This window comes from Rhinopithecus roxellana, chromosome 3 (genome assembly GCF_007565055.1).
Source record: "Rhinopithecus roxellana isolate Shanxi Qingling chromosome 3, ASM756505v1, whole genome shotgun sequence".
In the NCBI taxonomy this organism is placed as follows: Eukaryota; Metazoa; Chordata; class Mammalia; order Primates; family Cercopithecidae; genus Rhinopithecus; species Rhinopithecus roxellana.
This window is the reverse complement of record NC_044551.1, coordinates 110,950,163-110,966,385: the sequence shown is the minus strand read 5'-3', so window position 1 is coordinate 110,966,385 and position 16,223 is coordinate 110,950,163. Positions and strand designations below refer to the sequence as shown.

The following is a 16,223-nucleotide window of genomic DNA, read 5'->3' as shown; positions in this document are numbered from 1 at the left end:
AAGTGCATAAAATATAAACATGCAGCAATTAAATTACTAAATGAACACCAATTCTCTTTCTTACCTATGTGGGATAAGTAGAAGTGGCCCAGAGCCTGTTGGTCCTATCTTTTTGGTTCGTTCCTCCCAACCTTTCGTGGGTTTGTAAAGCCTAGAGGGATCTCTACTAACATTGTTTTCAACCTGTAATCAGAAGTAAAATAGTACCAGTTGATTATACAAACTCAATTTGTACTAGTAAGTAAGTAAAAGGCTTAGTGCAGTTTTAAAACACATAGTTAATATTGGCTAATAAAACCATTAATAACCTCAGTAAACTTCTCATTGGGCTCATATAGCTAAAGGAAAATTTAGACTACATCGATCTATTCATAAACTGTTAGTTTATTTCTTTTAGTTCTATTATTTTATTCTATTCTTATTTTTCTATTTCTATTATGAGAGAAATGTAATGCACCTAAGTATGCTAGTGATATAGCCAGACAACAAATTTAGGATAAGTAACTACCAATAAGTCTTCTGTTTTATCGATGAGGGTCACCAACATCTTCAGCTCTGAGTACTACAAGAGATTAAGCAATGCTCATAGCTGCCATTATCTAAAATAGAGGTTCATATAGAAAAAAGTTTTTAAATGACAAGTAGGGGGAGCAATAATTCAGAGTGAAAGAAAACAGTGCTCATAAAGTAAAATGACAGAATTCAAATAATGGTTGCTTAAATTGTACCAAGTTATGCTTGCTACTATGTAAATAAGTATGAAATTTAAAGTAGATGTTATAGAAATAAGATGAGATATAAAGGAAATAGATTTGAAGTCAGTGTCCTTGCAAATCAAGGACACAGGAAAATAACCATAATAATAAACTCAGTGCAGAGAGTACCTTTTCTTTTACTTTTGCCAGTCTTCTTTGTTTTTGTGCCTTTTCATCTTCCTTTGCCTGTCTATCTAGAATTTTCAATTCAAGTTTATGTAAATCCTTAAAAAAAAAAAAACCCCATAGCATTAAGATATCATTTGAACTAGAATTTGTTCAACATTTAGTTGTTCACAAGTAAAATTAAATGACCTTACCTATCAACACTCCTTCATTATTAACTCTTTCCAACAAAGGCTAACAGCTTTATTTTCTCTGAATATAAATGTTAACACATACACATCCTTTCTATATTACTTTATTTTAGGCATCTCTTGTTTTACTTTAAGGTTCAACCTGAAACTCTCTTTTAATAAGTGAGTTAAGCCCATTTTCATTCATCAGTGCAAGTATGTCTGATTTCAGATCTCTCTTATTATTTTATATTTTCTTCTTTGTGGGTTTTATTTTTTCTTTTATTACGTGTCCTGCTTATTTTGGGGGTGTATGAGAAGGAATGGGAACTTTTGTTACTTAGGAAGATTTTTATATATGAGCTAAAAGAAATGAACTAAAATTTTCAGTATTAATGTGCTTTGTCTGTATTTTTGTCTGTTATTTTTCTTTATACCTCCCTTAGTTTTTGCTTTACAAACGTTGCTGCTATATATTTTGATGCACATAACAATTCATAAGTTATATCTCATTTGCATGCTTTTTCATTTTAAAGTCCCCTTCCTTGTCTTAATACTTTTTGGAATGAATTCTGCCAGTGTGTCTTTATTAGCATTTTTCTTGTATATGTTTGCTTAAAATCACCTTTAATTTGACCACCCAGCAATAATCTCGATTCCTTTAAGTAGACAAGTATCTACAATGCACCTAACTCTAGGGTACAGGGATGCTCAAAAAAACACACCACTAACGCAAACACACCACTAAGGCCCTCATGTAGCCTACATTATGGTGGGTAAATGAACAAATAAGCAAGTCATCAATATGGTAAAGCCGGGCAGTTTGGCAAAGAAGCAAATCACTCAGCCTTGCCTATGGCTACCTTTCTAGTCTCATCATCTGTTGGCTCCCCTCTCCTGCCTAATACCCTAAGAATATTGAAGTGCTAATAGTTTCCATCACAAACCATACTGTTTCACTCCTTCAAGCTGCTATTCATGCTGTTGCCTCTGCTAGGAAGGACCCCATCTTTCCTTCCCTTCAAGAGTCAACCTAAGTATTACCTTTTCTCTGCCACTCATAGCTGTGGTAGTGTCCCTCCCCGTATCCCTTCTAAGTACTCTGCCCATACCTCAATCACCACACTCTTTAACACATTATGCTGGAATCTCCTACTTTCACATATCTTTCCCACTAGACTATAACCTACTAGAAATTAGGGAGCACGGCTTACTCATTTTGGTATACTAATGCTATACACAGGTTCAATATACAAGTACTCCATTTTTGCTGAACTGAATTTGGAAGTAATACCTCCAGTGTAGCATTTAAAAATTATGTAGGAAATAGATTTACTCACTCTTTCTTGAAATCTGGAAATTTCATCAGCAGCAGTTTTCCTTTTTTCTGCCTTTTCTGCCTTTTCCCTTATCTCCTTTTCAAGCCTCAAAAATTCTTCCTGTTCTTTCTTCTGCTGGGTATAACTTTCTAGTAGTAATTTTAACTTAAACTGGCGCTGGCGTTCTTTCTGACGTTTTTTCTCTTTCTCTTCCTCTTCTTTTAAGTGGGAAGCATATTTCATTGACATTTCTATACTTTTCTGTTTCTTCCAAGCTTCAACTGCCAATTTCTGTTTCTTTCTTTGTTCTTCTTTTTGCTTTTGATTATCTTCTTGTTTATTATGAAAAAGCATAGGTGTGTTGTTTGCCTTTTCCTTTAACTTGAAAATTTCCTCCCTTTTTTGCTGCTTTTTAGTTTTCCAACTCTGAATTGACTAAATGATTTTTTTAAAAAAAGAAGGCAAAAGAAAAAAGTTTTTTAACAGCCAAAAGTATTTTCAAATACATCAATTCCATCTTTCTAGAAAAAATATTGATTGCAGGATGCTGGATGCTTAGGTTTTTCAGCTTTGTTTTGTTTTTAACCAATGCAATTTTTTTCTACTTCTGTTTTTTAAAAATTACTGTCTCTTAAAACTGTGAATAATGGGTTATCCTTTTGGCCTTCCTCTTTCTCTCTTAGTCACCAGGTTCACAAGGACCACAACTCATGAACTATCCTTCTCCTCTTTACCTTTTTTTTTTTTTTTTTTTTTTTTTTGAGACGGAGTTTCGCTCTTATTGCGCAGGCTGGAGTGCAGCACAATCTCAGCTCACTGCAACCTCTTCCTCCCAGGTTCAAGAGATTCTCCCGTCTCAGCCTCCCAAGAAGCCGGGATTATAGGCCCCAGCCACCATGTCCGGCTAATTGTGTTGTATTTTTAGTACAGATGGTGTTTCATCATGTTGGCCAGGCTGGTCCTGACCTCAGATGATTCACCCACCTTGGCCTCCCAAAGTGCTGGGATTACAGGTGTGAGCCACCGTGCCGGGCCTACCTGCTTCTTTTATTTTCATGGGCAACATCCCTTTCCTCTAATCATCTCATTTCTGCTTCCAAATTCTCTTTCTAGGCTTAGAATACTTTCTAAATGATCTTTATCTGGTCAAATATCAGAAGAAGAATTAAGGGTAGGGTGGTTAAGAACATGAGTGCTGAAGCCAGACTATTTGGGACCAAATCCTGGCTTTGCCATTTATGAGGTGTAGCATTGGATGAGCCACTAAACTTCTCTGTCCTCATTTTGCTCATCTATAAAGTGGTAGGTAGTATTTCTTGCACAGTGTTGTTATGAAGATTAAATGAGTTAGCATCCGGCACATGGTGCTTCCTAGGTATGTATAAATAAATAAATAAAACAGCACAATAGCTACAGAGCTGTCTTTACATATGGGTATGTAAAAATTATTTCAAATTCTAGCAGGCTTCTCCATGCCATTTAGGGCATATTTCAAGTCAAGAAACTATTTCCTCATCTTTCCTTATGGTGTATCATTCATTCTACTCAATAAATCCTTATGGTATGTGTGTATACTATATACAAGGCAATGTGATAGGAACAATCAAACAATATTAAAGCTATGCCAAATGCCATCTAGTGCAGTGCTACTCAAAATACCAGTCTGCAAAAATATCAGGAATTTTTGTCAAAAGGCAAATCAATGCACTGCTTCTTTCAATGTGAAAATTTTCTATGGAAAAAAAAAAGCCAACTGAACTGACCAGTGTTCACTGCATAGTTAATTCTGGTGCAACCATTTTATCCCACTGTAAACCAGTAACAGTTTGCAAACCCATATTTAGTCCATGGACCAAGTCTGAGCAGCACTGTTCTAGATGAAATTCAACATGGGCATACCACGACACATCATAGCAAAGGTGTAAGTGTTAGTGAAATCCTGACGGAAGCTACTTATGTTTGGGTGGACAAGGAGGAGGCAACATCTGATCTGGGCCAATTCTGAGAAGCTGGGATTGGAGAGGGAGAAAGAATGGAGGTTCCAGAAAGTGAGAACAAGATAAGCAAGGGCATTCAGGCCAGAAAGTTCAGAGCATGTCTGAAAACGTCAGTATAATCTCTTCACTTATGAACAACACAGGATATATTAAAGGAAGTGGGAGATAAAAATGCTAAATTTCCTACTCAACATCTTAAAACTCCCTAGATTTAAAACTGAACTCCTGATATTTTCCTCCAAACTTCCCTTTCTTCCTCCAACATGCCCTACTTCAGTAAATGGCACCTCCACTTTCACAAACCCTTCTATCTCACCCCTACATCCTGCTCATATCCTATCAAACTGATGACATATCAGTCATCAAATACCAGGAAACAGAGCAGATGGGAACAAGGAGAATAAGCTAGAATCTGAGGGGTTTACTTTTATCACAAGAAGCAGTGTGTCTGTTTCTGTTTCCTAAAGAGGTGGTTTTCATTAGCAGAATAAACTAGAGGACTTGGTAAAGCATAGATTTCTGGGCCCTAGCCTCACAGTTCTAATTAGGTCTGGAGTTGGAGCCTGCTAAGTTCTAATAAGGTCCCAGGTGATGCTGATTTTGCTGGACTAGGGACCACTTTGAGAATCCCATGTTTTCAGTATCCTGGGGAAAAAAGCCCAAATGACTTATGTTTCAAACATTTTTCTTAAAACCTGAAAAGTCAATTTCCCTACATTCAATTTATTGCTGGAGGGACGGAAGAGAATGACAAGAACAACAAAAATGCAGCTACTCCCTCTAAAACTTTAGACTAAACATGGACTCAATTATTTCTTTAATACTCCTTAGGTATGCCATCTATGGAATAAACACAACTTTTTATTAAACCAGGTAAGTCAAACTTCATCACCACTGAACTCTACAAAAAAAAAAAAAAAAAAAAAAAAAAAGACTCTGATTTACTGTGGTTCTCAACTAGGGGCTATTTTTCCCCTCCAGTGGATATCTGGCTAGAGACATTTTTGATAATCACAGTTAAGGAGATATTATAAGCATCTACTCACTGGAAAGCAGGGATGCCATCCTATAATGCAGAGAACAGGCCCCCACAACAAAGAATTATCTAGCTCCAAATGTCAACAGTATCAAGGTTAAGAAATATTGATCTAACGCAAAGCCAGAGTAATATTTTTGTAAAAATGGACATTTTTAGGTATCTGCCACAATCAGGTTTTTTTTTTTTTTTTTCCTGGGGTAGCCAACATTTTGAGTCTTTAAAATAAGCAATATGGTTGAAGTTTAAAAATCTCAAAGAAATGTTTAATAGTCAAAGCATTTTTTCTACTGCCTCTTGATGTTTCCATAAAAACAATGTGGCCTTTGCTGGTAAGATGACTTTTTTCAAAAGTCTCAGTGGATCTGGATTGCTCACATTTCTGAGCAGTAGATACAGAGGATTGGACCGATAGTCAGAGGCTTTTTGTCTCATTGTGTTATTTGTGAGGGAGACATGTTTGGCTATGAGGAAGTGCAAATGTCGTTCTATTAAATGGGTCAAATAACTTTCTTTTTTCATTTCTATTTTTTCTTGACACTAGGTCTCGCTCAGGCTAGAGTGCAATGGTGCAATCACAGCTCACTGTAGCCTCAACCTCCTAGGCTCAAGCAATCCTCCCACCTCCGCTTCCCAAGTAGCTGGGACCACAGGTCCCACCATGCCCAGCTAATTTTTTTGTATTTTTTGTAGAGACGAGGCTTTGCCATGTTGCCCGGGCTGGTCTCAATCTCCTGAGCTCAAGCGATCCATCTGCCTTAACCTCCCAAAGTGCTGGGATTACAGATGTAAGTCGCTGTGCCTGGCCAGAATTACTTAACTTCAATGCCTCAGTTTCATCTTCTATTAGATTGTGGGGGGAGGGGAACTATAAACACACTCCATGGGATTGCTGCAAAGTTAATGAGACATGTTAAGTGTTCAGTACAGCGCCTAGGACGTAGAAACGCAGAATGAATAATAGCTATTATAATTATTACCTCTTTTTTTCTTTCTTCTAGAGCCAGAAACTTTTGATACCATTTCTCATGCTGTTGAACTTCATCTTGTGTTTTTCCAGGAAGGTGTTCTAGAACTTCTTCCATAAATGTTGGCTTCCCTTTATGTTTGTTTCTCACCTTCACAAAGTTCTGGTGATCATAATCATCCCAGCCACCTTGTCGCCCTCCTGTTTGCTGAAGGAATTTTTCAAAATCTAGTACCTCTTCTGGAAGAGTACTTGGTGTTACTTTGTCTACAGGAACTTTGCTTGAGATTGCTCTGAAAGCTTTCTCTGTTTCTGAATTACCCAAAGCCCATGTGTCAATTTTTCTTGATATGGCACTCAACTCATTATTAGTTGTCTTCTCTTCTTTAATTAGCTCTTCATATCTAAAATTTTAAAAATAAAGTTTGAATAAGAAGACAATCCATATTAACCCTTCATTTTCCATCAAATTTAAGATACCTGACTCTTTATATCATCTTCTCCACTTAACATTATTAACATTTATAAATCTAAGCCTTGAAAGGGTCTTCTCAGAAATAAAAACAATCTTTCAAATTCTTATTTGGGATTTTATAGTAATTAAACATGAATAAAATTTCGCTTTAAATATGAAAAGCCACCTAAGCCCAAAAACAAGAAAGATATTATATCGCTTTTGTGTAAGACTCAAATACATAATAACAGAATGCATTATATACAAAAACCTAGTGGGGCCAGTTATTAAAAAATAAAAGTCAATAATTTTATATTAAAATGAGTTTAAAACGTACATCAACCTCTGCTCTTCTTTAAAAGTGTTAATTGCATTTTCAATTTCTTCCATCATTTCTCTGAGCTTCTCAACAACTGTAAAAGAAACATGGAGAATTATTTTGTGTCATTTTCCCATACGGCTAAAAGTTAAATATTAGGAAGAAAAAGTAGAGTGTTCCCCTAATTTTAAAACATTTCTCAGCCTAAGGCATAAGATAGCTGTGCTCAAAAGTGAATTTTTATGATTGCAATTTTTTCTGATTACAGATTTTTTCCCCATACACTCATATCATAATTATCTCCATTTTAGAGCTGAGGAAATGGAAGCTCAGAGATATCAAGTAACTTGCCTAAAATTACATAGCTAACAAACAAAAGACCAAGAGTTGGACACAACACCTGTCTGATCCCTAAGTCCAGACGCCCTGAGCCCTTTCATTTATTGCTTTGATTCCAGGAATGAATGTTACAGTCAGCAAGGAGGTAGGGATATAATTTGTGGGATTTTTTTCTAAACACTAGCATTTGTCGTAAATCTGTTTAACCTTTCCTTATGCATTAGAAATGCCTCTCAAAGATAATTATTTCAAAAAGCAAATGAAGGGAAAACACTGGATAGGACTAAGGAAATCAATCTTTTTTCCCCTTAATTAGCTGTTTTTAAACCTTTATATAACACAGATTTCCCAATCCTGTAAATGACACTAGTATGTGTTCTGCCTACCTTATAATTTGTAAGGATTTGATAATACTTTAACGGACACACACAGAAATGCCCAATTATAGTTCTCCAGTGCAAACTTACTAAAGCCTAACTGATAGAGTTTAGCTCCATTAATAAATTTACTAAGTCCTAACCAATTAAGTAGAGTTTAGCTCCATTAATGCCAAATAGAAAATACTAACATGTAAGAAAGATCATAATATTTAAATTTACTTACAATCAGGTGTAGGCTTCACATCTTTTAACTGATGCTGCAGTTTCTTTACATTGTTATGTATTTTGGCCAATTGTTGCTGGATTTTTGCTCCTATAAGGAAGAAGTATGCCCTTGAAAATAATTCTGTGACAAATGTGGTTAAATTTCAGGATTCTACATGTAAGACTGATCACTGTTAGTAAAAGCCTAGAGCAATTAAATAAAGAACAAAAGATGGTTATTTATGTCAAAACATTAATACTTTAAGTACCTTTGCTCCAAATAAAGCATTTTTTGATAGCTTCCAATATTGAAAAGCATAGTGGGTTAAGTCTCACGATAACCTGTGCTGAGGAAATGTCTTTTTCTCCCCCTCTGTGTAGACTGAGTTACTGGACATGGTTTTAGATGTAAATATTAGCAGTTTCAACATTGTTTTGTTCTTTAATAGTGCTTCATTTCTTTTTGTTATAATTTATGGAAATATAATTTCGTGTTAACTGTATTGTGGGAATATTAAAACCATCTACCTAATTCTGTGAATACTGAGAAATTTCCCATTGAGAATTAATTTCATCCAACCAAATCCTCTAGGAAAGGGGCAGGTGATACTCATTGATATCACTGTCACGGCCCTGAGGAGGTGCCTCGGGTATCACTCAGTGGTATACTGTGCCACGGGTTGCCAAGCTCAACCAAAGGACCAGCCTGGAGTAAATTATTAGGCCCACAATAAAGCCTAAAAAGTAAGTGAGAGTCTCAACGATGTTTTCAAATCATCTTTATCAGCATAAAGGATTCTTCTTTCGTATTTTTTTTTCTGAAGGATTAATCTTACTTTAATATTTACTAAATTACTAGGCTAATGTCAAAACATTCACATTCCCATAATAGTAATATTATTATTTTATCATCTTAGGGTACTTTATGCACCCTCCTCTTTTTTGTTTTTGCAACTTTTCCACAAATGAGCAAGAAGCATCAAAGGCTTTGTACAAAAGTCCTTAAAAGTAATTATTTTTTAAGAAAAAGTTTATGTATAGGTTTGCAGTCAGTGTGAATATCCAAAATAAACCTCTTAATATGTATATGACAACTTTGGCTTGTTTTGTGTTTTTCATTAAAATTCAAGAATTCCATAAAGGCAGAAACTTTTTGTAATTTACTTTGTAGGGTCTTACTGTTGAACTTTAGGTCAAGAAACTTCTCTAGTACTTAGGAAAGTGTTTTTTATTGTTTTATTTTAGCTTTAGTTTGATCAGCTACCAAAATATCACTACAGGGCTGATAATCTTTTCATTTTATTTATTCATTTGGATATATAGACAAATCATTTAAGTACAGTATGACATAAATGCAGGCTAAAATTGCGGCATGGTATTTGAGGTAAGGAATAGGTATTTCTACTGCTTAGCTGTAATATATGAAGGGAAAACTTCTCTACCTTTATACTAAGACAAGCATTTTTTACTCTCCTAGACGGGAAAAACATAAAGTGTTACTAAATAAGAGCAAAACTGTAGAACAAAGGGAAATAGATTGGTACAAATCAAGTTGCCATAATAAAGGGAAAATCAAGTTAACTAAAATTTGCACAAAATTTTACATATTGGCATTATTGAGACATAGAAAAATCAATCTCCTGGTTGTCTACAAAATAAATGAGGGAAATAAAGAAATATTGAATCAGGGGTGTCTAGGTTTTTCAATGTATCAAAGAGAAGAGATAAGTCGAAATTTCGTATTTATATTAGGTCCTGCTGTCATTCCAATAAAAGAAGGAAAATTACTCCTGCTACTGCTTGACAAAGGATAACTTTTTAAAGTAGTGTAATACTTTCTTTTAAAAAATGGTGTGACCTTATATTCTGAAAGAAAAAAATCACTAGGAATTTATTTTAATTGATGATAAGGGAGTATCATGAGCAGTCTCATCTCTACATAGTAAGTCTTAATATTTTATAAAGCTTAGTTATTTGATAACCATTATTTTTCCTTTAAGAAATGCTAAGCAGCTTTTTTATTATAAAGCTTTTACAACATACAGAATCTAAGACTACAATGAAACAAGTATTCTCAGAATTATTTAAAGGTAACATTTAGTACACTATCGACAATGATTAATATTCATAACAAACAAAAGAACATAGTCATGTACAATCTATCTATAAGGTGCATTTTTATATATTATCTCATCAGATGCACAGTACGGCTCTCCTGAAGTACAAGTTTTAGAATGTAGACAAGGAAACTCAGGTTTATGCAATTATCTGACTTTATCATTTCATACAACTACTAATTATAGCTTTGAATCTGCTGATGCTTAATGAATCCAGGGCTCAGTCAACAATGCCAGGGTAATGAGTTAACATCAGACAGCTCACAAACCACTCTGCTTTTAAAAAATTATAATAGCATTTGCTGGTTTGTCAACCAAAAAAATCCCCCAAATCCTCTTTTTCTTGTTTAATTTGAAGAAATATACAACAGAAAACAATCCAGTTAGTATGACTAAATAGTGACCTGAAAGAATAAACACATGTCCCTAAAAGACAAATTTTACCAAATAAAATATAGAGAATATAACACAGTCAATAAAGAACTGACTCTATTTATAGAGAACACAACACGGTCAATGCACAAAGACAAAGCACAGGGTAAAACTACAACTTTATATCGCTCAACAGTTTTTAGTTAATCAGAAACTCAACTTACTTTCTGTTTTCCTGCTGTTAATTAATTTATTTTCCAATTCTTCTAGCATACTATGCTCAATTCGGAAGTCACTTTTTTGGTTGTAGAAATGACTGTGTTTATCTTTTTCCATGTTAATTACTCTTTAGGAAAAGAAACAAATAGTATAAATATGATTTAAATATATTTTAATAGCTTAAAATATGAAGACACTTGATAATCAGTATTTTATATTTGGATTAATTCATCTATAGAATAAAAATAATTACTTTGGTTAATAAGGCTAAGGATTCAAAACATCAGTCAAAATAATTGCTAGAAGAGCTAATTTCAATCAAAAACAGCTATAATTTGAACTGCTATTTCAATCATAAAATGATAATTTAAGAAAATGTGGATACACATTTGCTTTGAAAATGCATAAGCTTTTGACTATTGATTCAAACTCAATCTCACTGGAGCCTGAAAATGGCCATTACTGCTGATGACTGCGTTCAATAGTAGATGCTATTAATTTTGTAACCTTAGCCAAGATGGTTAACCTCTCCCGGTGTGAACCTCCTCATCACTAAAATGTCAATAATAACAGCTCTCCACTATCTTATAGGTCTATTATTCACATCAAATGAGATAACATATGTGGGAGATCTCTGTACAGTACAAGTATACTATGGAAATGCAAGTTATTAATATTATTAATACAACTAAAACTTCAAGAGACTAACCATCTACAAAGACAGGAAATTTCGTGTATTTAATGACTACTGTCTACATTTATTTCAGAGCTTCTTTCAGCACGTCTCTGCCCCTTGGATTTAGCCTATCTACCAGTAAGGAGTTCTCGTTGTTAGTTTGCACCCTAAGAGAAAACAAAAACAAAATAAAGCACTACTGAGAAACTTTTTTGATTGGGCAAAGAAATTAATTTTCAAATTACATTTTTTTTTTTTTGTGACAGGGTCTGGCTCTGTCACCCAGGCTGGAGTGCCATGGTACCATCTCAGCTCACTGCAGCCTTGATCTCCCTGGCTCAAGCAATCTTCCAACCTCAGTCTCCCAAGCAGCAGGGACTACAGGGGCGCATCACCATGCCCTGCTAATTTTTTTTTTTTTTTTTTTGGTAGATACAGGGTTTTGCCATGTTGCCCCAACTGGTCTTGAACTCCTGAGCTCAAGTGATCTGCCCACCTCAGCCTCCCAAAGTGCGTAAGCCATCATGCCTAGCCAAAATTAATTTTCTTAACGTGTTTCTTTCTCCCGGAAGGTGGAAATTAATATGAATATTTCTCCACTAATCTTGGATTTAATAAGTGGTGGAGCATCTCTGGCCATTGACTTAATTCACACAACCTGAGAGGCAACTATACTGCAGTTTCCCAATCTTTTCCACTTTGCCACACATAGATAATTTTTTTTTTTTTTTTTTTTTTTTGAGATGGAGTCTCGCTCTGTTACCCACGCTGGAATGCAGTGGTGTGATCTCAGCTCACTGTAACCTCCGCCTCCCTGGTTCAAGCAATTCCCCTGCCTCAGCCTCCTGAGTAGCTGGGACTACAGGCACCCACCACCATGCCTGGCTAATTTTTGTATTTTTCATAGAGACAGAGTTTCACCATGTTGGCCAGGCTAGTCTCAAACTCCTGACCTCAAGTAATCTTCCCGCCTTGGCCTCCCAAAGTGCTGGGATTACAGGCATGAGCCACAGCATCTGACTGCCCATAGAGAAAAATTTAATATTCATAAGACACATGGGGGTAGACAGATGAGACTGCCCCAGAGCCCACCGCACTGCTCCAAAGGCTGAGGGGATCATGTCTTAGCATGTGTGTTTAGGTAGCTTCTATTGTTTGTGAGAAGAAGTAATGGGTAGATAAAGATATCAAATAGATTTCAGTCCCAGCTGGCAACTCTAATGGACTGAGGACAGATATGGAGTCCTGTGTTGAGGACTGGGAAGTTCACCTAGGCTCTGGTTTCAGATGGGGAAAATTACTATGATAAAAAGAAACGTCTGCCATGGACATGGGATATGCTACAACTTTATACCACTCAACGGTTTTTAGTTCATGACACCCTCAACTTACTTTCCGTTTTCCTGGATTAGAAATATTAACCTATAAGGATATTCAAAATATGCTAATTAATGGAGACAAGTTGACAAAAATGAAAACATCCTCAACCTCCTCAATAAAAGAAACGCAAATTAAAACTATCACAGTAACACTGCGCACCTATCATATCAGCAAAAAAAATCACAAATTTAATATATTTTGTTGACAAAACTGTGGGAAAACATGTCTTCTCACACATTGTTGGTGGAACTGTTGTCTACAGAGGGCAATTTAGCAATATTTATCACATTGCAAATTTATTTATCTCTGACCCAGTATTTCCTTTTAGGAATTTATCCTGAAGATATACTCAAAAACAAATTAATGTTGACCTATGTGGGGATGGTAATTAATTGCAGCACTGTTCATTATTAAAAAAAGATTGAATATAACCTAAATGTCCATAAATATGGGCAGGCTAATAAATCATATTACATTTATACAATGGAATATGATACAGTGGTATTCTGTTCTATGTACTGACAGAAAAAGATCTCCAAGATAACCTCTTTTTATAACAAAGTTTTTGTAGGAAAATGTTAAGACATATTCAAAAGGACAGAATGGTAAATTGACTCCCATCATATGATATGCCTTTTATCTCACCCTGATTCAGCAGTTTTACCTCTCATTTCATCTATCCATCTATCTTTGCTTTGCTTAGTTTAAGTATTTTCAAGTAAATTCATTTACATCTACCTTTGCTTTGCTTAGCTTAAGTATTTTCAAGTAAATCCATTACATTATGCAATTTCACCCCAACAAACTTTTGTGTGTGCCTCGAGAGAGTACAGATATTTGACTTACCTAACTATAATGCCATTATTGTGCCTAGCAAATTCTACAATTCCTTGTTATCTAAGATATACACTTACAAAAAAAAAAAAAAAAAAAAAAAAAAAAAAAAAAAAAAAAAAAGATGCAGAGCAATGTGGACAGTATGCTACCATTTATACAAAAAAGGAAAAATCTGAATATATATTTATATTTCTTTATAAACACATAAAATATCTGTGGAAGGATACGTAAGAAACCAAAACTAGTGGGTTAACTGAGTGGAAAGGAACTGGGTGGCTTGGATCAAGAGTAAAACTGAGACTTTCCACTGGGTACCCTTTGATATATTTTGATTTTTGAACCATGTAAATATATTACTTATTCCAAAAATAAAACCAAATGATATTATAGATAGTGGTTTTTCCTTTGTGTTTATGTGAATTGTTAGATAGAAACACTCTTACAATGAGTTTTTCTAATATTCCTTTAGTGAGCTTTTCCAATGCCTTAAAACAGATGAAGAAGCCTACTCAGAACTGTAAAACACACTGGTTGCTGTATCTATGGATATTAACCATTTGGTGGACATTACCCTATCTAGAAAGAAACATAAAATGGAACCTCTAACCTAGACTCTAATTCTATCTAGAGTAATGCATTTTGGAAACTTTAAATAATTGTATTTTTTTCAAATTCTGAATACTAAAGATATAGGTATTAACAACTTCAAGTATACAATGCATTCTTATTAACTATAGTCACCATGCTGTACATTAGGTCTCCAGGTCTTTTCTATTTTATAACTTGTACCCTTTGACCAACATCTCCCCATTATCCCCACTCCCACCTCATTACCCCCAGACTTCTGACTATGCTTTTCTCTATTTCTGAGTCTGACTTTTTTAAGACTCCACATATAAATGAGATCATGCATTGCCTGTCTTTCTGTGTATGGCTTATTTCACTTAACATAATGAAAATCTCAGCTCACTTTTCTAAGAACGTTGATATTAAATATTCTCAACCCTTCACACATATACAAGGTAACTGTGTGAAGTGATGGATATGTTAATTAGCTTGATTGTGGTAATCATTCTGCAATGTATGTACATCCAGACATCACACTGTAGATATTAAATATATATAATTTTTATTTGTCAGTTATACCTCAATAAAGTTGGAGGAAAAGAAAAAAGTATTATATAAATGCAAGGAGAATTCAATCTCCAAAAGCTACAATATGGTATAGCTTTTCAAAATTCCAACAGTACACTTTCTCATTGGTAGAATTTCTAAATAGAGAACTGCCACCAATTCTGATCCAGAGACCATTCCTTACAATAGGCTCCTTTTCTCATGTTCTTTGGCAAATTGATACTATGTAGGTTCAAAGCAATGTTTTGATAAAGCTCTCAACTGTAGGGCAGAGTGGGGTGCCTTGAGTTCCAATTTTTTTTAACATTCCTCATATTTATCATATGCTGGTACTGCTGACAACATTGAACATTCAATAAATATCACTGGTTGTTTAAAGAAGTTCATATATATTGAAAATTTTAAATAAATGGAAGCTTCTCAAATAGCTTGGTCATAATGGGCAGAATGGATCTGAAAGGGGCAGAAACCAAGGAAATGAGATAAATTAAAAAGCCACTCAAAAAAAAAAAAAAAAAAAGTAAGAGTACAGACTACTGACTTTTCATTAAAATGATTCACTGTCTTCCTTAGTGAGATCACACCCACATATTCAAACCGGCTTGCTGGTGAAAAGCACTGGTTGGTAAGAATGATGGCTTTCAGAGTGGCTGGAGCCAGCCTAGGAGTCCCTCAGACACCATTTATTAAGCATGTAACCTATAGAAAGATGTTTATCCTCTATGATCCTCAACATCCTCATTTGTAAAATAGGAAGAAGAACAATGTAAATATATGATGTTCGTCATTTATAAAACACTTTCATACATACATAATAAAAAAACACAAAAACTATTCACTTCCTCAAAAACATTTACCAGGCGTTTAGTTATAAAGTGAAAATAGATTGTCTGTTATTTGTTATACAAAATCTAAAGAAACAGCTCTTTTGTTTCCCTTGAAATACACAGATTCAAAATTGTAAAAATAAAACTGAAATTGCTCTACTTACAATTAACTTTATATTAAATAGCCTATTATTTGTCCATTTCATACCTCCCATCTTTCTCTTGTTATATTTGACAGGCTAGTGATTACAATTTTATAACTTAATGTGAGACTAGGTAGGGTAGAGTAGAATTAATTTTTTATTGTCCATTATAAACTTGGTAGTAATGTTATTTGAAGATAATATTCTTATACTTACTGATTCTTAAATTTTTCTGCTGTGCGTATGAATTCTGCTTTCTTAGTCTGATTAACTTTCTGCTTCCAGTTTTGAAGATGAAAAGGACGAATTCCACCTGAGGTACTAAAACAGCCATCACTCTGCATTGAGAACAAGAAAAACTTATGAAAATAGTAAATGAAATAGTAATGAAAATAGTAAAACATAAATGTGGAATTTTTTCAGAGAGATAAAATGTCAATAGTTGAGTTTCT

At 34.6% G+C, this 16,223-nt stretch overlaps 1 protein-coding gene across 2 annotated transcripts in view; it reads right to left on the bottom strand.

Moving 5' to 3' along the window:
- CCDC112 (coiled-coil domain containing 112) overlaps window positions 1–16,223 on the bottom strand; it is a 29,933-nt gene that overhangs the window by 1,602 nt on the left and 12,108 nt on the right. The window contains exons 2-9 of one of the 2 annotated variants that reach the window (XM_010356924.2): window positions 15,988–16,109; window positions 10,780–10,901; window positions 8,086–8,175; window positions 7,162–7,237; window positions 6,384–6,774; window positions 2,392–2,805; window positions 885–980; window positions 65–183 (exon numbers count right to left, since the gene is read on the bottom strand). In XM_010356924.2, the coding sequence (XP_010355226.2) occupies window positions 65–183; window positions 885–980; window positions 2,392–2,805; window positions 6,384–6,774; window positions 7,162–7,237; window positions 8,086–8,175; window positions 10,780–10,901; window positions 15,988–16,109 (1,430 nt within the window). The remainder of the gene's footprint in view (window positions 1–64; window positions 184–884; window positions 981–2,391; window positions 2,806–6,383; window positions 6,775–7,161; window positions 7,238–8,085; window positions 8,176–10,779; window positions 10,902–15,987; window positions 16,110–16,223) is intronic. The other variant, XM_010356926.2, reaches the window with a different exon arrangement.